Source organism: Drosophila gunungcola, chromosome 3R (genome assembly GCF_025200985.1).
Source record: "Drosophila gunungcola strain Sukarami chromosome 3R, Dgunungcola_SK_2, whole genome shotgun sequence".
Classification (NCBI taxonomy): Eukaryota; Metazoa; Arthropoda; class Insecta; order Diptera; family Drosophilidae; genus Drosophila; species Drosophila gunungcola.
This window is the reverse complement of record NC_069139.1, coordinates 24,871,165-24,897,166: the sequence shown is the minus strand read 5'-3', so window position 1 is coordinate 24,897,166 and position 26,002 is coordinate 24,871,165. Positions and strand designations below refer to the sequence as shown.

Genomic DNA, 26,002 nt, shown 5'->3' with positions numbered 1-26,002 from the left:
TAAAAAATCATCATTTTTTGTAAAAATGTCTTTCAAAAAACAATTTCATTTTTTTTGTCCTTTGTCCAATACCTCGTGTATGGTCTTAGCTAAATAGTATAAAAACTAGTTTTCACGCGAAATTCGAGCGGCTAAACGCAGCCATTCCAAAAATAACTGCGTCTTAATAGCGTACACGGAATAGCGTCGAAAGCGGAACTGTGGATCTATAAATAAAGGAGCTAAGCCCTGATTTTTGGGCTATTTATATATAAGAAAACATTGCACCAATTAAAGTAATACAAAATTGCCACAGAACACCCGATACATCATTCATTTTTGATATGCTCTTTGAGGTTTTTTCCATCCTCTGCATTTATCGTTCCTAATCGCAGGTTTCTTTGCAATAATTATCCATGGAAGCATGATAATACTTACCGCTCCGTCAATTTTTAGATGCCCTGTCCAAAAATTCCCAAATAAAAACCAACATTGACCCAACTTCTTCATTTATTTATAGTTAGTTTAAAGTTTTATTATTCGCTCAAGCTTGCTGAAGATTCTCGGTTGACATTCGGTTTTCTAGTACATGTATTAATTAGTTTAACTAATGCTAAATATAATCTTGCTGTTCATTACGATTAATTGAAATGGATTCGGTTTATTTGTAAAAAGCGCTTGTCGTAAAATAAAATGGAATAATATTCTTTTGCACTGCAGTTTTCCATAGTTTGCTTGGTTTCGCATATTGTTGTATATAGATTTATTCATATATTCCCGTGTCTAACGCTTGTTTCGAAACTCAATGGCTAAATATACATTAATATATGTGATTTAATTTCCTTGTTATAAGATTCTTGAGATTTACAGTAAGTAAACTACATTTACGTTACATTATTCTGACAATTAAATATATGAAAAATATGCATTTATCGATTTGTTTGGTGTATTTTGGTGTAAATAGCGTGTGGCGCAATATCATTTGTAGTTATACTTGTATTGTTGGGTGTACCTCCATATATATCTGGATATCTTTCGAAGCGGAACGTATGTTTGGGGTACAAGTATGTTTCGAGTAAATTTGTATAAAGGTTAAGGTAATGCGTTTTTTATCTTTAGTAAGGCACTAGTTACACGTTAAGACGCCGCTTAACGTGTAACTACTGACTACGGACACATATTGCGACTGCAATGCGGTTCTCCCTCCCAAATCCTCCGATCCGCGCTCCCCAGCGATTCTTTAAAGCTTACGTGTACATTTCATTAGCGTATTCATTTCTACATTATCGATCTCATATTCATTTTCGATCTCATATTCATTTTCTCTTAGCTGCTACGGCACTGCACTACACTGCACCAAACGAAACTAAACCACCTACTAAAGATAAGACTGCCGGGAAGTATCGTATCGGGAATTAGCAACTACGAGAAGCGACTGAAGAAGCCACAACTGGGTTTTTGATTTCGTTTTCGATTTGGTTTTCGAGTGAGTTCCTAAGTGGGTGGTGGTGAAAGTTGAGACAGTGTGTACTGGTAGGCTGATAGGAATGCAAGTTCGCTTGGTTTTCTTTTGGGGATAGTACATTTCTATGTTTGTTCGACTTAACGCTGGGGTTTGGTTGGTTACGCTAGTTACAATGTCTAACCTATAAGTACATAGCATTAGGGGGAGAGACAGAGAGAAATAGAAAGAGAGTTGGTATATAGTTAGCGATTGGGTTGTTCTAAGTCGGACTAAAAACTAGTTTAAACTACATACAAAGTTTAAAATGCAACTGCTCGGGCGAGGGAGAATTTAGTTCGGTTTCTCATCTTGTTGTTCTGGTTTTTTTGTTTTGTTTTTGGTTGTATGCAAGTTAAAATCGGTATCAAAATCCATTCAGTGATGACATGTAGTAGTGTCCCGTGAGTGATTTAGATTACAGGGTTTGTATGTATGCTGTATAGTTTGTAGTTGGCGGCAGTTTCGAAACTTGTTTTACATTGGACTAACCTAGTTGCAGTGGCTACTCTCGCTCCAAGTGGCTGGTGTGTGTGGTCGTATGGGTTTATCTGGGGGATTCTCATGCATAGCGGGCTAATAACTAAGTGCAGGATGGCATTTCATATAATTGAATTTTTGTTGGTTGTTTGCTTGCACATTTCTTGTCCGACTTTGATATAGTTCTGAGCCTACAGGGGTCACTCGATGTGGTTCGAGACAAGAATGCTGGCGGGCTTAATAGTTAAGTTCAAATGAAAACTTTCAGTTTATTATAAAATTTCACACTTTTCAAATCTTACAATGACTTTGCTTCGTTACATGTTCGTGTGTATTTATGGATAGGGGAATGTGTGGGCGTTCGAGTATGAGAGTGTGATGCGCTTATTGCTTCTGCTTCGACATGTACAATGAGATTCGCATTCTACTTAAGATAACTCATTTCATAAATCATAAATTAGATCATTAACTAAAACAAGCAATTCACAAAAAAATGTACACTTAAAATCATAAACACAATCGGATGTTCCATGGTACGATACCAATGTCAATGCGTGGGCAGACATATCGACGTGGGTCTAAACTTAAAACTTAGCGAGCTGATGAACGTAAGCTACCAGTATAGGTCGAACATAAAATTAAAATGTTTTACAGAGAGTTTCATATTTCATATAATACATAAGGCCGTTGAAGGGGAATCGAGTTTAATACTTAAAAGTAAGGGCTTCATCGTCATCCTAATCTTTCTTGTCAGATTTTTTGGAGGAAGCTGTCGATGCTAAAGCAAATTCAGCAGGCAGTTTTCTGCATGCGTGTCTTTCTGTGTGGGGCTGTGTGTATGTGGGTGGCATGGGCGTGGCATGTTGGAATGATGATCGTTCCTTGTGACGCATATATTACAGATACAGTTTTGGTTGCTTATGGTTTTCGATCGGTATCAACAAACTAGTTCTGATTATTTACATCCATGGTGGATGTCACATTAGTCTGATACTGATACTGAGTGTTGTTGTTTCTTGTTCTGTAGGCGACTGTTGTTGTAGTGTTTGATTTGCATTTGCATTTGCTTTGGATTGGTTTTTACATATCGGATGCGTTTAGTTCAAGAACTTTGCTACTGTTATCATTATGAGGTTGGCCAAGATGATGCAAATGCTTGATTCTGGCAAATAGCTACCTCCGGCCACGACCACGTCCTTCTCCTCCAAGAGCGGATAGTCGATGACGTGGATGATTCCGTTGGTGCACTCCACATCGGGCCGGTACACGTTGATCTTCTTGTAGTTCCAGATGATCACGTAGCCTGCAAGAGGAAGTAATCGTTGTTAGAGAGTTGGTCGGACAGAAAACCAATTTGTATGCAATCGATGGGTGGCTAATGCTAGTGGATTGCCCAATGAGAGAGCTATGGGTGGGCATGGTTATGGCCAGGTCGGCGTTTTTGTGGGCGGTGCGATGTGGGTTTGACAAACGACAGCACTCACCAGTCCATTCGTGACTAGCATACTCATCATGGAGATCTTTCGATTGGACAACGATTAGATTAAGTTAAGCAGAAAGCGAGAAATTTAGTTCGAGAGTTGTAGAAAAACAGTTTCGGTTAGTAATGCAGCACGGTAGGGGAGGACCAATATTAATCAAATCAAATTTATATGAATCGAATCGACTTGAATTGAATTGAAAGGAGAAGCAGTTGAGCCATTGGCTTCCAATTGGGTATACTTACGTCCAGCCTCCTCCTCCACACGGATACTCAGGGAATCGCGGAATGTGGGTAAAACAACGCTGCCCGATTCGTGCGAGAGCTTGACCAGATCCTTCATGGTGTACTCCTTATCCGAAATGGCCAAATGGCGCTCCAGAATGGACTTGGACTGTAATTACATTTAAATATGAGTATTAAAAGGAACAAAATAGTTGGACAACCAATTTACATGATAGGCGAAGTCTACCATGAACAGCTTCTTGTGAGCCGACGGGTAATCCAGCTCGGTCTTCTGCCAGCCCTTGTCCCTGGGCACAAAGTAGGTGAATCGGCGTTGAGTGTTGTTTAGCTGGTCGTTAAAGTGCGAGAACTTGCCCATCTTGTACGTGTCACTTGGGAAGTAAGGTTAAATGTAATCAAAGATGTATCAACGCTATACAACCAATTACCTCATCATGGGATCGGACTCCAATTTGCCAAGAACTGTTGTGTAAGGCACGCCCAGGACATGGTCGATAATGTGCACGAAGCCATTAGTTTGGGCTACGTCAGCCTGGATGACGGTGGCATTAACGCCGCCGCCCTCAACTGTGATCACGGTTTCCGATCCCTCACCACGGACATTGAAGTAGAGGAAGGTGTTGTTGTTGACAGTGGGCACTTGAGCAATCTGTGTGAAAAAGTATTGTTTAGAAAAGGAACAACTGAAAAAATAGCTGAAGTAGATCCTTACCAAGTTGGCATTTTTCTGTCTGATCTTATCCACATTCAAGCGGTCCTTGATGATGTGCATGTTCAAGATCTGCCTCATCTTGTTGCGATCTCTGTAAAGTTTATTTATTTAAAAATAAAATGAGTTTATTTCCAATCTGAGTGATCTTACCGCAGAACATTGTTGATATTGGAGGAGTTCCAAGCCTCATTGCTGGGTGCCAAAATGGTCACTTCCGACAGATTGTTAATATCGTCCAAAACTGCTCCTCCGTTGTCCATGATAACTTCGTAGAACTTTCGCAGGGCTCCGTTCTCAGCATTCTCCTTCAAAATATAGGACGAAAGTTTTAAAGTGGATTCATGTTCTAAAAAGTTAGTTTACCCAAAACAAAACAAAAAACTAACTAAATAATTGGTTGCATGAAGGGAGAGGTACGCATAGGCTTTTGGGTTTTCTTTTTGTTGTGTTTTTTTGGAAAAAACGTTCAAAAATTACGAACATAAAACATAAATAAGGAAAATATCCGATTATAAGATTAGCCAATTATACACACATTGAGTAAGAAAGTGGATGGCTGGCCAATTGAGTCGTGAGTCAATGGGGATAATGCAAAATGATTCACAACAGCTGAATTAATGAGTTTCATGGAAACCAAATCTAGGGAATCATTAAAAATATTTATTCGAGTGGTGAATCGAATGTGCGGTGGTTGGGTTGGATGGCAATTTGATAGCAAAGCGTTGCACTGATGACTGTTTGTGGTTTTTGTTCTTGTTCAGCTGGTGTGTTATTTACTTACGTTCATGAACTAAATTAGTTTTTAAAACGGAGTGGCAGAAAAAATATTTCATTTTTTCATTCGAGGTGGTTTAGTAAAAATAAATTTCGAATAAAATTGAATTGGAACATTTAAATTTATATTCAGTTTTTGGTTTTGTGTTCCACGCAGGTTTGCCGAGTTGTTTCGCCACAGAAGAACGTTTGAAATAAAGCACAGGGAAATATATTTAATTTTCGTTGTTCTTAGACATTTTACAGAGAGCAGGCAAACAGTACGATTCCTTTATGTACATTATTATTGAACGGCGTGCAGCACTCTTCAAACGTTTACAGCGAACCAAGCAAAATAGTTAGCATTACCATGAACCAAAAAGTTTTTATTGCTTTCAATCATTTCTTAGTTTCTAATTAAAAAAATGGTAAAACAAAAAGTATAAACGCCAAATCATAAGTAACCTTTAGAAAATGATGAGTATTTTTATTTAAATCCACTTTGTTGCCCTATATTCCCTTGTAAAATTATTTCTTACAAAAAACTTTTTGCAATCTATTAAGCATTATGTGCATTTGCTTCATTCGCTAAACCAAACTGGTTGTACATTATTTATGTGCTGTATGAACAATATATATATATATAGATATTTACTTTTTGGAAGTGCAGACATTATTTAAAACACTTTTAGACCTCCACGACTTTAAGAGCCTATCAATTATTTTTACAAAAAAGGTCTAAGCATTAACTGGTATGTCAATCATGCAGAACGAATATAGCAGGGGGTGTAACATAGAATGCAACTTATAAGAAATCAATAAACTAAATTTTAAGATCGGATCTTGGTTTTGTTTACCTTGAACGACTGAATGCGTTAACGTATAGGTTTTGTTTCAATTTTTCGGTGCATCAATTCAATTTTAGATCGATATGTGGTTGGATTGGATTGTGTTTGTAGTTTTAGAGACAATTATTCGGCATGTTGCGAGAAACAAAGGATAGAGGAATGGATCAGTAAGTAGCCAAAGGATCGTATCACAAGTAATTACAACAGAACTAAGTTGGAAATTTCGAAAACAATAGCACGATATGGGGGGCGCTGACGATTCGAGCGGTCGAATGGCTTAGCCATTCTACAGTCCGTTGCAATACTATAAGATTAACTAAAGAAGAACTACGTTACTAGACTCAGAACGTCGACGCATATACACAATACATGTTATTGAAATCTGTCTCATAGTTTCGAAACGCACTGTATATAATGTTTATGCCTATGAGAGAGTTTTATTTTTTTTGAGCGGGGTGGTGGGTTTGGATTAGGCTTAGAAGAAACATATACAGCTACGGTTAAGATTATGATCAAAGCATGCCGGCTGATAGCGAGCGATCGATGATTGACCATTGATATGCACGGCGATTGAGGGTTCGAAGAGCGGTAGCCAATCAATGATTAAATGACGCCATTCAATTACCAATACATTCAATATAGAACAATGGGGTTTTTGGTGATGAAGCTTTTGTCGATTTCGGTCAGATCGAGCAAAGCGCCTTTTCAGCTATTCTTTTAAGTGTTTGCCAATTCGTGACTGAATCACGTATCGAATTTCTAGGGCCAATTTAAAGCGCCTTGCCCAACTGCGACAGTCAATTGCAATTTTTGTGCAACAACTGTCAGTGAAATGCATTTTGATACAGAAGTCTGATTCATAGAAAAATTTACATGAAATACATTGCGTTTGGACTTTTTTTTTTTTTTGGTTTTCAGTTATTGGCAATACTTACATTACACCCAAAATTTTTTTAAAATAAAATTTATATTTTAAAAATTATTTTAAAATAAAATTTTGCTTTGGATTTTACTTAGAGCCGAATTAGAATGGTTTTTGAGCAAAATCCTTTATTGGAGGAGTTTTGCATCAAGTTTAAGCAAAAATTCAGTTCTAGATAAAATCAGTCTTTTGGGTATTCATTTGTATAAATTATATGTGTCTAGGGGGTTCTCAGAACTAGTGTCTGCATTGATCTATTCTATACTGTATGTGTTTAAGCTGTGGTATCTGGGTGCATATTTATTTGATTTTGGCTTTGCCCTCAGTTAAGCCCTGAGGAATCTTTAACCATGGGATTTTTCTCCCTTTGGCGACTTTAAACTTGAGAAAAAGCTCAATTAAGGGCAAAGAAAAGCCGAGTGCTCGACGTGTGTGTTTGAATGTGTTTAGCTCATGTATTGCAGCATTCGCTGGGGCAACTGACAAGCGAATAAAATGGTTTCCCAGTCTCTTTGGAGCTGCCGCCAGCGCTATCTTTCAGTGCGTGCCGAGCCAATCAAAATGCCAAGCCTTATCACAAGCCGCAGGCACTATCAATGTTTCTGGGTGTCTGTGTCTTGGACTGTCTGTTTGTGTCAGTGTGGCTACAATTGCACTGGAGGCGTTCTCCAACACCCCACATACCTGCAGGAATTGGGTCACCGTCGTATCGATGATCATCAGCGGTCGGTGGATCAAATGGACGACTCCGTTGCTCACTGGGATATTGGCCTTTACGATTTCGGCGAGAACAACTCCTTCGCGGTGCTTAGCATCGCCCGCAATAGTGTTGGATTTCACGTACACTACAAATAAATGTAAAGGAAATAATTATTAAGAGAAAAATCAATACACAATTTAACTTTATTTGAAATATTTTTCAACCAGAATAATTAGTTTGAATTTGTTTTAAAGCTATTAACTAACAGAAATGATTTTTCTTTTATGACTTAAAAATGTTATTATTAAAATAAAATATCAATTTTAAATTTTATTTGTTGTAAAATAAACTATATGAAAACTTTGTTTTGCCTATACAAGTGAGTTCTTTTGAATAAGTTCCTTAAAAACTTTCATGTAAGAGTATTTTTCTTATAAATGTTTTTGTTTTGAATTCAATTTTTAAAAAAGTGTAAATGAAACTAAACTTGCTATGCAACTTAACAGCAATTCTTGGGTTTCATACTTTTGCCGTTCTTCTGTTTGAAGAAACTGACGGTGACCTTCAGCAAATCCTCAAAGGCAGCGGAAGTTTTGGGATCGTCGTGCTGGGCAGCGGCAGTGAAGATGACAGTGTTGGGTATCACATGGCCATCGATGACCTTGGCGTCCACTAGGCTGCTACGAGCCGCAAGCTGCAATCGTGGCGAGTTGGTTAAGTGGAGAAAACGTTTGAGACAAAGGGTAACCAACCTTAAAGCCCTCATCAACGGGTACCAAGAAGGTGTGCTGCCCGGCGGCATTGAAGATCGACTCCTTCTTGGCCAATGACACCTGGTTGCGGTACGTGCGCACCCCAATTTTGTCCACGTTGTACTCCTCGGCATTCGACAGGAACTTGAAAGCATTCGGATTGTTGGGGGTCTCCGAATGGCCAGCCTTCACGGTGAGCGGCTCCAGCACCTCGTCGATGATGTGCATGATCTGTGGGTCGATATGGGGGGGAGTTAAATAGGTTGCTTTGTGGCCGAATGGAATGTAACATGTGTGGGGGTTACCGACCTGTCGCTTGCCATTGCTGTTCGTCTCCACACTGAGCGAGGGTATGATCCGAGCATTGTTCACAAAGATGTCGCCATTCGAGTTCTTTGTGATGTACAGCGGCGGATTGCCGGCCATGTCCGATGACACGGTATTGGGCAGTTGTTTCTGGGTGAACGCCTCAGTGCCTGCAATGTGCGGATTTAAAGGGTACAGTCACGTTATTTTGATTATTTTTAATCAGCCTGATTGAAACTAAACTCACTAATGTGATAGAGCACATGGGCGGTTTTGCTCTTGTAGCGCTGGAAGGCTTCATTGGTGGGCACAAAGATCGTGCAGCTGCGCAGCGAAAGCGTCGAGTTGGCAATGGCATTGCTCTCCAGCAGGCTGTAGAACTGCAAAGATAAACGGGTTCGTTACACTCATTCGCGTCGCTCCATTGCCAATATCTTATCGAACCGAGTGGGGAGTAGTGGGTGGTGGTTCTGGGGTGGAGTGGGTGCTTTTCGGGGTGGTTCGAAGACGGTTGCTGGGCGGTTTTGGCAAAACGGCAAACGGCCGGCACCATGGCAACGCCAAACAAACTAATAAAATGAGGAACAACATTATGCATGTCCTGGTTGGGATGGCAGGGCGGCGTACCAGAAAAAAAAAGGTTTATTGAACCAATTACGTAAGCCTCGGGGTGGGTTACGCCGCCCAAGTGGATTGTGTGTCATTCAATTGAGAGCGGGATGTGAAAATGCATTTTCCAGCCACCCCAAAAAGGCAGCCACTGACCCTAAACCAGGCCCAGAGTCAGTTGCCCAGGCGGGCCACCTGCCCCTGCCACATAAGGTCACATGCAACCGCACACTCTGCGGCTTCCCGTCGGAGAACCACTGGCCGCCACGCCCCGCTGCACATTCCCAGTCGCCTTCATGAGGTCCTGTGGCAATATCTGTGTTTGTTTCTGAGTGTGTCTGTGTGGGTGCGTGTCCTGCCGGGGACAACACCTTTTTCCGTGCCCTCCTTTAAAACGGTCGTGTGACTCTCGTGTTTTCGTTGCTGCCCAGCATGAGTCATGGCAAATTGGCTTTAAAAGTCCGTCCTTTCCCTTTTTCATTTCCATTTTCCCTGCCTGCTGCACATATCTATGCTCTGGCATCGCCAACACACACGCATATACACAGACAAAAAAGGGATAGATTCGGGAATGGGATCTCGAATTACATCAAACCATTAATGTGATTAAACCTACATATTTCAAAATAAATAAAGCTCTCTCATTCTACAAATGATAACAATTTTACTTAGCTTTTTAAAGCAATTAATGTTGAAGGAATAACTAGATTTCAAAATCATCAAAATTATATTATTTTTAAAAGATTAAACTGCAATATATATCATATTAAGTAAATTTGACACATTCATGAGCAATAAAAACCAACATTATTGATTTGTCTGTCATGTTGTTTGTTCTTAAATTTAACTTCAGGAACTTTTCTATTACCGAAAAGTGTTGATATACATCGATTTGTCTGTCATGTTGTTTGTTCTTAAATTTAACTTCAGGAACTTTTCTATTACCGAAAAGTGTTGATATACATCGATTGGTCTAACAAAATTACTGATCAAACATTTTAAGATTTTTGTTCTGCTACAACGACTTTTTGTCCCTTTTCCCCGAGTGTAAATACATTGCAGTCTTGCTCCCCATTCATTTTCCTTTCTTTTTTTTTTTTGGTAATTTGAAACCGTCAGTTGTCGGGACCGTTAGCGTTGTTGTTGTCCTGGTCGTGGACATTCGAGTCGTCGCTGGCTTTGTTCTTAGCCCGTCTCCTGTTTTGGTCAGAACTGCTTGGCCGGTTTCTGTTTCGCTCTCGAAATGTTTTCGCTTATCTGCCAAGAGAGTGCCCTGCTGTTAAGTGGGGTATTATTGAATGGCTGTGGCATATGTCACAGGTTGATATGGGATACGCTCAGGTATCATAGCCAATAGATTCGAAAGAAGTTTCGTTGAATAGATATTGTTAGCCCGAAAATTGAGACACTTTCACTTGGCGGCCATTTTCCACTGCCCATCTGTCAGCATCCTTTCCAAATTCAACCCCCTTGGGCTCTGACTAGAAGCCTTTGACAATTAGATGCAATTACTTTCATAAATTTCCGTTATCGAATGTTTTGCATTTGATGAAAGAACAGGGCGAAAGGCAACCCATCTAAATGAGTTTCCGGCTCTTTTAGCACATCATCGCGATAAGGCCGTTGGGCTTTTCCCCGGGGAGTCTTTTTCGGAAGCCCGAAAATCTGCAGCAATTGTTAGGGTATTATCCTGTCATCGAAAAACAGTTTCCCTTTCGGGCTGGGGCGTCTCATTTACTATGCAAACATCGCTCGTCTCTCAACCGCTAAAAGTGCTCCCGAGGGGGAGGGTTTTGAAAAGCGCATTTTGATTTTCCCGAGTGCCAAGCCAATGACCCTGGGGCCACAGTCGCACCCCAAATCAAGGGTAAGAGTCAGACGGCGGGGCAAACAATAATTTGGCCAATGGCCCGATGAATACTGGTTAACTAAATTAAGTCGAAAACATGTGAGTTGTAAATGATGTCTTTTGTTTTGCCGAATTTTACAATAGCTTAATTGTGTTCGTGTTGTTTCTGTTTGGTTTTTGGAATTGCAGCTTACCCTAACTGGCATAAGGCGGCTCAAGGATTTGGCAGTGCTCTGAAAGAGATAGAGAGAGAAAGAAAGAAAGAGAGAGAGAGAACCGCTGGCAGTTCAAACTTGTTTTGTTTTCTTTCGATTTGTAGCCAAAAATTGTACTAATTCCTATACCAAAACATCTACAATTATGAAAGGGGAGACTGTGTGTTTCTCTAGGGGCGCGGCACTTGAGGAAATTCAATTTCCATCATCTAATGGAGCCATTAAAACTAATTAGCCAAGAGAGCGAGCCAAGCTTCGTATTTTGAAATAGGGACTGAAATCGGATCAGAAGCAGGGGGCTGAGGTATGTATATGGTTTCCTTCTGAGCGAGTGCATGTTGTATAAATAAATTTAATTGGTACAAATTATGTATGCATATGTCGGTTGTACAGTATTTTCTTTTTGATAATTGCAGCGGCAGCAGAAACAGAAAACAGAAGCGAAAGCGGTCTCAACCCCCGACTCGGGACTTGAGATTGAGGCACAACATTTCTCTTTTAATTGGCAGGGCAGTGGAAAGGGGCTTGAACGGGGACTGCTCTGGCATCACTTCGAGGCCGTTTCGCCCCCACGCCACGGATTACAGATGTACAAGTATGTAGCTCCGACGGACAGAGATCCGTCTATGAGCATGTGGATCCATTAAGGTCAGTCGTGGCTCATTCACCGCCTCGCCTGTAATGGAGCTCGTCGCATATCAAATAACGCGCCTTGGCATCGCATTGAATTCTTAAATTAAATTTAATTGAATTCGATGATGCTGCAAGTGAGAGTGTGGACTGTTCGGTACAGTGTGTGTTCCTAGACAGAGTTCAGCCAGTAGTTGACAACTCGGACTGTCCACACCCCCACTCGTCCGACTGCAATTGCATCAGTCAAAGGTTAAAAATTAAAATTAATAAAAGGCAGAAGACGTTGACGCACGACAGGAAGTGGGGGTCAGTCGCAGGAGGTCAGTTCGTTCCTCGGACCCGCACAGTAGTTGCTTACCATCGTATATACGCGAGCATGAACATAAGCAGTGTATGTAAATTAATTTCGGCTGAAATTTCACTTTTAAAGACTAAAAAATGCTCAGCTCTGATCTGTTAGGTTTATGCCAGTGAGCTTAATATAGCCTGAGTAAATTAGTGAGACTAGCAGGGAATGCGGTACCAGATTACTTTAAAACTCTCACCAGATCCCCGGTGATTTGCCAAGCAAAACCACAAGCAGAAAGCCGCAAACCAAGAAACAGCCAACCTATATTTATCTAACCCATAATAAGAAGTGCTGGCATAATGAGAACATAAGTAAGACTTCAACTTCTGGTGATTGGAATACCCTTGCGACCAAATTTATATGGTTTTTTTTTTGGATTAATATGAAATTAAATAAAAAAAAAGCATAAACAGCACACTGATGGGTAAAATAAAAAACGTAGGTATTTTTTACAAAAAATAAATATCTTTCCAGTTGATAAATTTTGACTGAATGAGAAAACAACTTGGAAATGCAATTGCTAAGAGTTGACTTTAATCCTTCAGTTTTACGGCATCAAATTTACATAAGTGACCGAAGATTACTTTCCGCCCCTACGTTTTTATGAGACGAGCAAACCGACCAACCCTCATGTAAACAGAACACTATATGAGGCCGGAAATTCTCTCCTCTGAAAGTGGCAAACTTCTAGGCAAAGTAACAATACCCCAAAGCAAAGGGTGCAAATGAGCAAGCCGAAACCCCCTTCCAGTTTATATTTTTTTTTTATTTCGCTGTACGCTCTGTTTCGTCTAGTGCGGCTCGAAAAGGTTGGTGGATGCAACTACTTCCCTGAGACCCCAGTTCATAGACACTTGCTGCAACAATTACAGCCGTGTTTTTCTTGCCTTCTGTCGCACGCTTTCTTTTTACTTGGAATACTATTTAATTTTTTGCTCACTCAACACGTATTTTGGGCGTTAAATGCTAAACAGACTAGAAAATTAGGCAGGGGCTTAGGAGTTTTTTTTCCAAAAGGGTCCAAAAACATGTACGGACAATCTACTAATTCTATTTTTTGTTTGGCACAACAAATTAGTCTAAAATATTACTAATATATGTATAGTCTTTAGATCTTTTTTCATGGTGTACAATTGTTAGCCTCTGTGCTGACTGAAACCCCGCCACTGTGTTCATTACACATGTTGTTCTTGTTATTTCAGCCGCGTACCTTTGTTGGCTTCAGACTTTTTAACATTTTAATGTGTTTTTCTATGTACTTTTTTTGTGTGTGAGTTGGCCTGTGAAGGTGTAAAAAGGCAAAACTAAATATAAAACTGTTATGCTCAGTGGACGTCAACGGCCGGCATTTGCCTGCTGGGCTCCGACTTCTGCTTAATTTATATATGTGGCTTTTTATTTTTACATAACACACTCCGCCATGCATACGAATTGTGGCCAAGTGGAGTTCAGTGGTCGGCTGGACTTTCCGTAAGCGATTTCAGGCAGCATCATCGATTTTCCACATCCCCAACAACAAGTGAGATGGCTAAAGGTCAAGGACGATGCTGCCGGAACTAAGCTACCTGTGCCGAAATGCGGGTGCCTAAGCCTTGCGCAGGCTCCTTTTTCCGGCTCACCCCGTCCCCCTCGCACACGCTGTCAAGGCTTTTCCGTTCAAGGCCAGCGAAATGTGGCGACTTTGGTGGGAGGTAGCACAATTACAGCCAAACTTTGATATCACTTTGACATGTTCTTACTTCTGAATACAAGGCTGACACAACCAAAATTTTTTGGTCGAAATGATGAAATTAAAAAAATCGGTCTGACATAATTGATAAGTTCATATTTTGACTATTATTTGAAAAAAAAAAAACGAACAGCTTAAACCTTTTGAGAGATATTTTTGAACAGAGCTAAAGTTTAGTCAAACGAATACTGTAACTTTTCATTTTTAAAAATGTTTTAAGGACCTAAAAACCAACAACAACAAACCAGCACAACAGTGCTAGTGTATTATATCCTTCTAAACAATAATAATCAATTGATGGGAATATAAATTAGGAAATATCGTCAAAAAAGTTGATTTTCTGAAAATCGTACATTTGTAGGCCCGTTTTCTGGTCTCGTTTAAAAATGACTTTGGTAAGTGTTAAAAGATAGGTTCTTGTTCAAAAAGTTCGATCTACATATGCAAAGATGCGATTAATTGCTTTGAACATATGCATTTGTTGCATCTATTGAAAAATCGTTGTAGGCAGGGCCGACTGTACCGCAGGATAAGTCAAGGTGAGCGGGGGTGGTGCTTGGGAGCTGGGTTTCATTGTTTGCACAAACTGTTTCTGCTGCTACTGCTTTCTTCTACCACCTCTTTCTCCTCCTCTTCTACTTCTGACTCACCTGAGAGAGTTCCGAGTCATCGCGTAATTTGTCCGCCAAATCGTCGGCGGCGGCTGCATTTGCGGCGCAGAGCAGCGCCAATAAAAGCGCTGCGGCGTTCAGCATTTTAGCGGACGAACAACAACAAGAACGGCAATGGGCAGCGGCAACAACACTTGTTTGGAATCTTGATCTCTGCTGGCAGTGTGTTGGTGTGTGTGTTATTTTTGCGGGGGCGTGTGCGAGTGTGAGTGCTGCTCTACGATTAAGATCTGCAATTCAAAGGCAAACAACAGTTAGCCGTTATCCTCGGAAAGAAAATATTAATTCACAGATAAGTTGAAAAGATGCGGGCTTTGCTGTTCTTTGTTTTTGCAAGGTTATCTGAGCTTCCCGTTTTTTTTTTGCTTTGCACAACTAAGCCTCTGTCGCCCTCTCGCTCGCGCTGGCCAAAACCGTTATGTCACATAGAACAACAAGCGAAAACAGACCACCGAGGAATCGGCAAGCACAACACAGATAAAGCAAAGCTGCGCTTATTGTGTATTATTTTTTCTCCGTTCCGCTGTGTTTAATTATTATGCGCATATTCCCAATCCGCTGCTGCGGCACTTTTTTTATACATAGTTTCTTCTCGCAGCTTTTATTTGGTCTCTGCGTAATTCTTGGAAAGTCGGTCTGCAGGAATTAATGACCGCCACAGAAATTATGCAATGTGCAGGGCAGCTCGGCGGGGGCGGTCAGGGAAAATATGTATTTGAATTGGCACAAACGAACGCAGCGCGTTGGTAAATCAATAACGAAAGTGCTTGCACCTATTTCAGAGTTATATCTTATGCACAGTATAGATTTTCCACAGGGACGCGAGACACAGGGGGGAGTACACACCAGTCGGAGGAACCGCAACGTGCGCCAAGCTCGACCGTTTTTTTTTGAATAAAAACGACAACCAACGAAGAATAAACGTCAAATCCACGAAGAACAGGTTTAAGCCGAGCGTTGGAGGGGGAATGATATCGATGTTTTCAAAATATTGGTCCTATCGATGTTTGGCAGAGATTATCGATGTTTTTCCATCCAGTCTCTCTTTCTTTCTGTTAGTTAAACGTTTCGCTAACTTTCGCTGTTAGTTCGACGATTGGCTAACATTTCGCTGTTAGTTCGACGTTCCGCTAGCATTTCACTGCAAAACACAATCCCCCACAAGCACGCAAATTCACCGCATACATAGACATTTCCTCACCTCTAAGCAACACGGCGCTGGACAAAGTGCTGTTTGCCACGGTCGACATGTGGCCTGACGTGGCGAATTTGCGGTGAAATGTTTGAAAATGTTTCTCTCAATCTCAGAGAGAAAATTTGATAGTGTCTCCACTAAATATTGATAAATGTGTCTCCACTAAATATTGATAAATGAGTCTTCTCTGTTAGGTATCCGCCAACCACGGATTATGTATTTGCTATTTGCGGATTGTGTCTTCGCTTATTATGGAGAAATTATTCGCTATTTATGGTGCAAGTATTCGCTTTTTATAAAATGTTTATCTATTACAGAATTGAACAGAATTCTGTTAATATAATGTTAATGTAATATTTTAATTAATATCACAAAAATAAATAAAATATAATGTAACAAATAACATGTATTCACTGTAAAAAATAAACAAATCAGGCTGCATGATGGTATATTATGAAAATATATAGTATTTATCATAGCCAAACTCGAACTATACCTATTAAAAGTTCAGAGTTTATTCATAAAGGGTTTGTATTTTATTGTTTATTTTCCTCTATTGCACAGCTTTCTATTGTCATACATATTGGAAATAAAACTTTTTCCTTAAATAATTAGTATGACATATAGCGTCGTACGCACTGTATGCTCAATAGAAAATGCACTTTAATCACCGTAATTAATAATCAAAATTACTAATTGCAGTGCAAAACAAAGCGGCTTGTTTAAAAATAGCTCGGATTAAGTTCCTACTAAACAATTATTTAGTCCATTGTGTATCTAGCAAGAAAATCCATAAGTATTTAAAGTTTTTAAGTTACAGTTAATTTTGATTTTCCCGATCTGACGAATTCCCGTAGCCTCTTTTTTGCTAGCCTATTAGAATATTATTAACATTAAAACGCGAGCTCTTTAGAAGAAAACGGCCAAACTAAATTTATGAAAATGATTATGTTTTGGGGAATGATTTCAAGTCTGACAGAAAACAAAAATGTTTTTTTATCAAAAAATATATGGATTCATAAGAAGTACCCACCATGCATAAATAAATTTCAAGAAGTATACGGTTAAGAATCTTTTGTACTTTTAATATTGTATTTGCATTTAAAGTATTTGTAAAAATCGAGTCAACTAGACTAACACAGCTTCAGCTCAAACATGCACTTTCATAAACATTGTATATTAAAACGAAATGAACTAGGAAATAAAGAGAGAAACCTTCCTTCCGCTCGTGTTAAGTCAACTGTTTGGATAGACTAACACGAAAACCTAACTAATCGGTAAATTACACATAAATTAATCATATCGGTCAACAACTACAACTAAATATTAGTTAATAGCGGAAAAAGAGCGCCCCATAAACTATGTACACTATGTCCCGGTTCCGTTTTCGCATCCATTTCCGCTCCTCGGATCTGGGATCTTAGATTAACGCTCTTAAAAATCAAATCTCAGGCGAGGACGGGGGCACTGCAGCCATTATTCAGACGATATTCGGCATAGATCAATCCGGTATTGTGCCAGTGATAGAAGGCCGCCACAATGATCAGGTGCCACCAGTTGTGAGAGTGACCCACAAAGTCTACTTTTCCGGTGAACCAGCGCTCCGGGATTTTGGCCGCGTAGAAAACGAATGCGATGAGGCAGAGCAAGTACATGACCACAATGCGAGGCACCATCAGCTGTAAGAAATAGGAAATGGTAAGTTTACTCATTATTAAATGCATTTATTAAATTTATATATTTTTATTATTTCTATGGGAGCTATATGCTATAGACGTCCGATTTTGATAAAATTTATACCATAATTCTGAAATAATTAAACATTGCTATATGTCGAAGAACTAAACAAAAAATTAAAAAACAGAAAAGTTATAATTTTTTTCATTTATTTTTCCGATTGTTCCTATGGGAGCTATATGCTATAGTCGTCCGATTTTGATGAAATTAAAACCGTAATTCTGAAATATTAAACCATTACTATATCTCGAAGAACTAAACAAAAAATTAAAAAACAGCAAAGTTATAATTTTTTTCATTTATTTTTCCGATTGTTCCTATGGGAGCTATATGCTATAGTCGTCCGATTTTGATGAAATTTAAAACGTAAATCGGAAATATTTTACCATTACTATATGTCGAAGAACTAAACAAAAAATTAAAAAACAGCAAAGTTATAATTTTTTTTCATTTATTTTTCCGATTGTTCCTATGGGAGCTATATGCTATAGTCGTCCGATATGATTAATTGACGTCACAGGAAATCCAAATTATTTATATTCAATATTTCTAAAAAATCCGTTTAAAAAGTAAACATATTAAAAATTGTTATTTTATATAAAAACTTTAAATATATAAAACTTTAAAATAAAATCTTAAGAAATTTTTTTTCTCATTTGTAATTAAAACTCAAAATTTATCTTCACTGAATTTTTAACTGTAGGTAATACGAGTTACAATTTTAAAAAAGAAAAAAATCTTTTATAAATCATAGGAAAATATTATTTACAATTGTAGGTTTACTCAATAATTATTTTAATTGATTAATAAACGACACACAAAATCCAAATGATTTATGTTCAATATTTCTAATAATATCCGGTTAAAAATGGGCATTTTAAAACTTGTAATTATAAATATTATAAAATAGTTAGATCTTAGAAACTTAAAAAAAATCATTCGATATTTTTCCTTCTCATTTAAAATTAAATTTTATCTATACTGAATTTCTGACTATAGGTTATTATTGAAACTTAGGAAAATATTATTTACACTTTTCATTAAATAAAATATTTAAAAAATCTTTAAAAATTGTGGACATTAGTTCCTGAATTTTTCGAATTACCTACCCTGACAAGCTCGTTCTCAAGGCCGCCCATCGCCACTGCCCAGTGACCCAGAGGGATGATTCCGTAGGCGGACCAGAGCAGCAGCACTGCTACCTTGGCGTTCATGGAGACATTGAAGCGGGGAATCTGGACGGCGATTGCCAGGGCGAACATACCCAAGGCGATCGTGGAGTACAGGGTGCGCAGGAAGGTGTGGCACCAGAAGGCATAGTACATTCCACTGATGTAGATGGCCACCAGGGACAGCGAGATGCCCAGGAAGTCAACCGATAGGAAGAGCTCGTAGTGCTCCTCCGATTTGCAGGAGAATATGTGGTATATGGCCGACATCAGCATGCAGAGGCAGAAGCAGACCAGCAGACAGACGACCAGGACTTGATCGGTCAGGGAGGCGTGGATTCGCAGAAATTGCAGGTCGAAGATCGTCAGGCCGATGAACAGGATGCACCCGGCGAGATGGCTCCAGATGTTAATCTAGAAAAATAATAACCATTAAATTATTTGAAATTAACCACAAAGTTGTTTCAAAATATTTGACCAAAATATGGTCTTAAGGTATTTCCTGTATTTTATTTCTGAATTTTATTTCTTTAATTTAAATTTAAATAATATTTTATTTATCAGATTGTCTTAATTTAAGTAATGCAAATCAGAGGATCGATTTATAAAAAACAACAAATGATTTAACTGTATTTTAAAGAGATGTACTTAACAAAATTATTTTTAAGACTTTTTTAAAAGTTCTTTTTAAAAGGCCAAATTTGATTGATATTTTGAGCTTAACACAAGGATTAGAAACATGATTATTTATGATCTTACCGTCTCATTGGTCCACCAGAAAATGCTCTGCAGGCACAACTTGTTGGATAGGAATGTGCGATAGCCGCGTCGGATGTAAGGGTTGAACTTTAAGTGACTGGGGGCCTGCATCGAAAAAACAATTGAATAAACATTCCAAATAAATACATTTTTTCAAGTCGATAAGACATGCAAATCGAATGCGCAGCATTGAAAACAAAACAATGAAGACGAAGTAACATAGAAAGGCCGAAACAAATGGAGGAAACCTTTGGCTTTGGCATCCCGCCCAATCTCTAACGAAACAGCTTTTCACGTGCTTGAATTAAAAATAAATAAAACTAATTAATCCAATTTTTCTAGTTAGGCATCTTGAAAGAAATGTTTCAAATGTAAAAAACTCTGTTCATACATGTTTTTGTTAATTTTTTTTTGGTTTTTGTCTACCGTTTCTTATAGTTTTTCAGGTTAAAAAGTATTAATTTTTGCCCTTTAAAATAATAACATTTAAATAAATTAATCAATGGCTTTAAGTCGGAAGCAATAAATCTCGTTTTAAATTGCTTGAGAACTTGTTCAAAATAAAGTTAAATGTTTCGACAGCAGCTAAGAGTACAATATTTTTTTAAAAATCCCAAAATCGATTCACAATCCGATCCACTTCGAATGCAAACAAAGCGATTCGGGAGTTACCTTGGGGAATTTCTCAGTCATGTAACCTACACCTCCGAACAACAGTAGCTTCTTTTTATTTGCCACCGCTATTTAAATATTTAATGCTCGCTGTTCGTAGAGCTTTTTATTTGTTGCTGCCCGACCTTGATTCAGTTGGCATTTGGTTGGGTTTGTCTAATTGTATTATTTTGCAATGGTTGCCAAATCGTGGATTTCACATATTTTAACGTTGTGGCCATTTTACAACGAGCGATCGGTTATTATTTGGGCATATAACCATAACAATAGGCCAGAGCCAGAGTTGAAACCATGTATAAGCAAAGGTATACCAAAGGTAATTGAATGATTTGATTTTTTGTATAACCTGTACTCGTATTTGCCCCTGATTGTGTCGTTTTGTCAATTCGCCAAATACAATTTGCGATCAATTAAAATTCACTGCGCGACAATTGCCACCAAATTGACCCCCAAGATCGCGTGGGTTAACTCACATCATCGAAATTGCAGAGCCATTTGAATTTGGACAACTTCTCGTCGTAGTTGGGTCCATGCCCCAGAATATTGGGCTCCTCGTTGGACGGAAATTGGTGTGATGCGTCCGTGTTATCCGCAACCAGTTGACCATCGATCTGCAAGAGATTTGCCAAGAAATTAAGAAAATGTTTTAAACACAAACCTTATCGATTAGCTGCCGCATCGGCTCAAAACTAATTTGAATTGAGGACAAGAACAGATATCTGTACATATATGTTTCGCAGATTCTTCCGCCTTATGAACAGACGTTGGCAACTGGCGGTTTTCGATTTATATTTAGCCAACAGCAACTGCAGTCGAAAATTGATTTGTTTGCTGATTTTATTATTATCTTTTCTGTGGTTCCTGCTATTTCAGTTGCTGTTGTTGTTGTTTCGAACTCGGGGTTTTGGTTTCGATTTCGCGTGTAAACAACTTAGAAACGAGCATTGCAAAAATGCAATAACAACAACCGATCACTTATAACCCCATAAGCAAACAGCAACAACAACTGCAAAGGGGGCTTGACTTTAATTTGTTTATCTAGCTTCTAAATCTAATGCATAAAAACAACAACAACAACATCAACAAGTGTGGGAGGGCAAGTGCAAGTGCAAGTATTTTATCCAATTTGATGACGTTTTGTTTACAATTCGTTTTTTTTGTTTTTTTTTTAGTTTTTTTTTTGCATTCCCATAAATGCATTAAGAAAACTATTATTACTTCCTTAATTGAATATTTTCAGTAAATAAAAGTCTAATTTCAATTCAATCATTTTTGGCCAACATAGTTTTTTTTCAACAAAAACTAGACACACATACATATATCATAGAATACTTAGTAAAATGTCAAATGATAAGTACATTTAAGCACTTGCGTTTTGCATAATAATTCCCTTTTTTAAACTTTTAACTCACGATCCTTAGAGTCACTTAAAAGGTTATTTAGAATTGCTTTCGCTACCTATTTGTAAATAATTATACAAGTGAGTAAATGTTGTTTGGGGTCGGCTGTTTGCTTAAATTGAAATAGGTGTATGTTTAGTTAATTGAATTTCATAACTGTCAAATAGTTGTTGGTCAACTACATTGTAAACTACACCAGAAAATATAATGCAAATTACTTCTCAATATTCTATTAAATATCACTTGAAATAAGAAATATGCTCCAGCTCTATAGCATGACATTGTAACTTGTTAAATATTTTCAAACAAACACTCCATGAAAATTTTCCTGATTCTTGCTAATGAAAACGCCGAGGTAATTGTCAGTAAATAGAAAATGTAGTGAAATGCCATCAATAAACAGGATGTAACATTCATTAATTAGCCGTTGACGTAGTTTAGCTTTTTGTTTGTTTTCCTATAATGCACACTTTAGATTTTCAGAGTTTGGAGCCCAGCTTACATCTTTCTTTTTGCTGCCGCGAATAATGCAATTCAGTTCGGTTGTCGTTGTGGTAACAATTGTGGTTTCCATTTTTGTGAGCTTATCACCAGGTAAATATATTTGGAATTTAAGATTTGGTTTGTTTGTCCTTTAAGTTTTTTGTTTTTACTAATTTTCTCAATTAACTAATATATTTCAACACACACAAGACACCAAAACGGTCATTTCAAAACCGTGTTTTCCAAATGTTTCGCGACTCCTTGACGAAATTTTCAACTGAGCGCGGGATAATATCAAACCGTTGCGATTGCTTACTAGTTGGCAACTGAAAACCCCCCGATATCCAATGTGGCCAATGAAGTGAATCGAAAAAGCTTGTGGAAAAGCTTTCTATAGTTTCGCAGCTGCCAAGAGCGTCAACTCGGTTGCAGAATGTTTTGAGCCAAAAAAGCTGACCAATCATTTCTCTAGGGGAGAGGCAGATATTTTCTACCGACATTTATATGCTATGCTGAAATCATGCGAAATTTCGTGGCTGATGAGCTTTCGCTTCTTGTGCAAGCGGCCTGTTTTGGTCAAGTCGGGTTGGTTATCGAGTACACTCAAAAAATAGTGTTTTAAATAAGATTTTTCTACTTGAAAGTACTATATTTTTAAAACTATATTTAAAGTTATATAGTTTTTAAAACAACCCAATTTACCACACATCTTACAATACATATTGTAAAAACATTAAAAAAATTAATTTTGTGTGTTATTAATTAATCACCATATTGTTTATGAATATGTATAATAAAAATAATTTATTTTTTAAATCCTTTCAAATGCTGATCAAACCATTAAATGTAAATGTTTATTTTTGTTTCATTTTAAAATGTTTGTTTTGTAAGTAGGAAAGTACAATTATTTCTTGTGAGTGTACCATGTATGTTTTCAATAAAGACAAGCCCCCTTGTTACATAACAAATCGAGTTGATGATCGGTCGCACAATGAGAACCTTTTTGTAAACAAAAATTGCACAATTTTGAAAGCTAAAGCTTTTCTCTCGAATTCGCATTAATTGTTTACATGATATCAGTACACGGATGCATGATTTGTTTTTATCGCTGGCGGGAGACGTAAAAGTAAAAACCCAAAACGTATGTACATATCTGAAAATCGAGCCCAAAAACCAGTTTCGCCTTTCGACGAAGTTCAGGAATTCCGCGTGGGGACTTTCGCAAGGCCCCTTGGGCATGTGTAAACATAATGCATAACAAGATATCGGTGTGGCAAGCTCTAATCGGTTACAAATAAGCCCAACTTGACCTTGGCTCCATTCGGCGGAGATCTAGTGGGCTAGCCCTGGGGTATGGCGAAAATCGCTCACTCTGCCACTTTTGTGTAAGGTTAAATCGAGCGCTTCAGCTTTTCTTACGGCTATATGTTTTTGGTGTTAAACGCTGCGGATTGAATACAATGCGATGCACGTGCCGTTTGGCAGTCGTCGAGAACAGGAGCGGATCTCGATTTGACGCACTGCAATTTCCGGGTCTCTCTTAATAAACAGAATATCAAACAAAAAAAGTAATCCAAATGTTAAATAATTTATAATATTATTTTTGTATTGGATTTTTAGCAACTTGTATCAATTTAAGTTTAGTTGCTTGAAATCGACGTCATGGATAGCGTTGGCTATATCATCACACTTGCACTAACTAACTATTAGTAATTCTTTTTAAAATAATTTTTTAATAGATTTCATAGATTTCAAAAGCTTTGTAAACTTTTAAAAAAGTGTTTTATACAAAACTCTTATTGTAAAATTGATTATATTCTCAATATCTTATAAAACTTATTTCTGGGTATGAAATTTACGTAGCAAAAACTAAAGAAAATATATTTTCAAAAATGTGTATTGATTTAAAAAACAGTCTATATTAGCATTAAGGTAAGTTTAATTTTTATATCCGCAGTAAATCGTAAAGTAAATTGAGTAGATCTAGTTATGTCCGTCCGTATGAACGTCAAGACATCGGAAACTAAAAAAGCTAAAAGAGATTTGACATGCAGATTTAAGTTATTCTTATGCAGCGTAAGTTAATTTTAAAACGTGGTCACGCCTACTCTAATGCCCACAAATCGCAAAAGTCTGGGGGGAATATTTAGTTTGATATTTTTTAGCTGAGTACCGGGTATCTTACAGTCGGTAATGTCGACTATAGCTTTCTTTCTTGTTTAAATTTTAAAATTACAACTCAAAACTAAACTGAAGTAGAGTAATTTGGAGGTTTTTTACACTGACCCAAGTCTATTAAGTGACACATGAACTGGCTGGCAAATTGCGCGGCAAAACACTATCGATTGCTTCAATATAAATATTTATATTTTGTGCTCTTTTATACAAGTACAAAGACCCCGCCAGTTCCAGACCGCTACCGTTAAAGTGTTTTGTCCACAGTTTCTTTTTTTATCAGAGAGCATAATCTGACTTACCCAACTTTTGCCTGCTGAGTCCTTCCCAGATTTTCGGAGGTAGCAGGTGGACGTTTCAACCTCAAGCTCATTTTCGTCCAGGATCTCTCGTGGTCGGGGACTCATGGCGACTTGGGGGGCCTGATGGAATTTACAGAAATTCGGCCCGGTTAGATATCTTGTGTCCGTCTAAATATTTAAACTCTGATCGCCAGTTGGAGGCCGGCATGTCATCCACCCCTTCCCCAGTTCGCAAAAGAGTGCGAAAATCCCATCGAGCTTCTAAACAAAAGCCAGCCTGAATGGTGCCCAATGGAGAGCGTGTTGCCATGTTGGAGTCAACAAAGAAAGCGTGCATCGCTCTCTCTATAGCCTCTCTTTTTGCCACTCTTTATCGCTGTGCTTTCGCCAAAGCTTAATCGATTATATCTGTAAGAAACCTTTATTAAAAAAGGTCTCAAAAGTGAACTATTTTTACTGTACTATATTGAGAGAAAAATTTGAGTCAAACTTTGTTGATGATGGTGAATTTTATAAAGAAAAATATATTTAAAAAAGAAATCTAAAAAAAAAGTTGTTTTTTTTTAAATTCAGCTAAATTGTTATTTACACAGATAATTTTGTCTGGTATTACATCATACAAGTCCGTCTGTATTAGATATCTGTGCAATTCAGAAATCAAAGTTTATTTTCACTGATTGCAAAGTGAATGTACAAATTGTTTTCTAAGAAAATATCTCACTAATAAGAAGCATTTCATTCCCCCTTTTGTTTATCCAACAGATCTTAAAATTTTTTTCTGTGTGCTTAGTAAAAAGCGTCTGTTTCCACGACTGCAGTCTTGAGTTTTTTCATTTATAGCACACATTTCTCTCACAAAACCGTTTGCATAACCAAAATTTCTAAAATTTCCAGGTCAATCGCTCAACGGCAGCTTTCGCAGCACGTGTCCCAACGATTGCAGTTGCTAATTGGCAACCACAAGGGTCCAGATAACCTTCAATTGATTTTGATTTACTTTAGTTTAACTCGACCACACACGGAGTAGGGATTGGAATTTCACTTCGAGCTGAAAAGTTCTCGCGAACAACCTCTCGCAGCGCGGCAAAATATCAACTGAAAATGTTCACATACCCAAGTGTGGTTGCTTGAAGAAAAGAGATCGAAGGGGCCCACAAAGAGAAGAAAACGGGCTTCAAGAGAGTGATCTTGGCAAAAGCTCGAAGAAACTTTGATCTCAGCGAGAAGAGCGTGGTTCTTTTTTTATACAGTATTTGAATTGATTATAATTTAATCATTAAATGCCAATTTAGCATGCTGCGGCTGTTGCCGCCATCGGAGATTTTACACTGGAACTTCAAAAGCACTTCCTGAATATTTAAATTTTTTTTGTCACT

At 38.1% G+C, this 26,002-nt stretch overlaps 2 protein-coding genes across 16 annotated transcripts; both read right to left on the bottom strand.

Annotated features, from left to right (window-relative positions):
• Positions 1-1,578: 1,578 nt before the first annotated feature.
• On the bottom strand, positions 1,579-15,732 carry LOC128252741 (fasciclin-1). Of its 14 annotated transcripts, none has more exons than XM_052980732.1 (15): positions 15,581-15,732; positions 14,714-14,964; positions 11,332-11,370; positions 8,927-9,059; positions 8,683-8,849; positions 8,374-8,604; positions 8,147-8,315; positions 7,597-7,766; positions 4,549-4,703; positions 4,115-4,489; positions 3,895-4,057; positions 3,687-3,834; positions 3,445-3,480; positions 3,138-3,263; positions 1,579-1,625 (listed from the first exon to the last, which is right to left on the bottom strand). In XM_052980732.1, exons 2-15 carry the CDS (start codon positions 14,816-14,818, stop codon positions 1,621-1,623), a joined length of 2,022 nt encoding a protein of 673 aa, XP_052836692.1. In that variant the 5' UTR covers positions 14,819-14,964; positions 15,581-15,732; the 3' UTR covers positions 1,579-1,620. The 14 variants fall into 14 exon arrangements, with proteins under 14 accessions (XP_052836692.1, XP_052836697.1, XP_052836691.1 ...); XM_052980731.1 differs by lacking the exon at positions 1,579-1,625 and having other exon boundaries at positions 2,205-3,263; positions 4,115-4,335; positions 4,399-4,489; XM_052980737.1 differs by lacking the exon at positions 3,445-3,480.
• A 1,256-nt stretch (positions 15,733-16,988) lies between these two features.
• LOC128266195 (progestin and adipoQ receptor family member 3) lies at positions 16,989-25,705 on the bottom strand. 2 transcript variants are annotated; one of them, XM_053002542.1, is made up of 6 exons: positions 25,623-25,705; positions 24,627-24,744; positions 20,740-20,877; positions 19,595-19,699; positions 18,776-19,249; positions 16,989-17,608 (listed from the first exon to the last, which is right to left on the bottom strand). In XM_053002542.1, exons 2-6 carry the CDS (start codon positions 24,729-24,731, stop codon positions 17,378-17,380), a joined length of 1,053 nt encoding a protein of 350 aa, XP_052858502.1. In that variant the 5' UTR covers positions 24,732-24,744; positions 25,623-25,705; the 3' UTR covers positions 16,989-17,377. The 2 variants fall into 2 exon arrangements, with proteins under 2 accessions (XP_052858502.1, XP_052858503.1); XM_053002543.1 differs by lacking the exons at positions 24,627-24,744; positions 25,623-25,705 and adding an exon at positions 22,169-22,487.
• Between the last annotated feature and the right edge of the window lie 297 nt (positions 25,706-26,002).

Bases quoted from the DNA above. Each gene is read 5' to 3' on its own strand.
- LOC128252741 (XM_052980726.1), bottom strand. From the start codon at position 14,818: ATGCTGAACGCCGCAGCGCTTTTATTGGCGCTGCTCTGCGCCGCAAAT. The intron at 9,060-11,331 runs GTAAGCTGCAAT...TTATCTTTGCAG, and splicing joins GCCGCCTTATGCCAGTTAGG to TTCTACAGCCTGCTGGAGAG. The intron at 4,058-4,114 runs GTAATTGGTTGT...TTACTTCCCAAG, and splicing joins GAGTCCGATCCCATGATGAG to TGACACGTACAAGATGGGCA.
- LOC128266195 (XM_053002542.1), bottom strand. From the start codon at position 24,731: ATGAGTCCCCGACCACGAGAGATCCTGGACGAAAATGAGCTTGAGGTT. The intron at 20,878-24,626 runs GTAAGTCAGATT...AATCTCTTGCAG, and splicing joins ACTCAGCAGGCAAAAGTTGG to ATCGATGGTCAACTGGTTGC. The intron at 19,700-20,739 runs GTGAGTTAACCC...TTTTCGATGCAG, and splicing joins GGCTCTGCAATTTCGATGAT to GCCCCCAGTCACTTAAAGTT.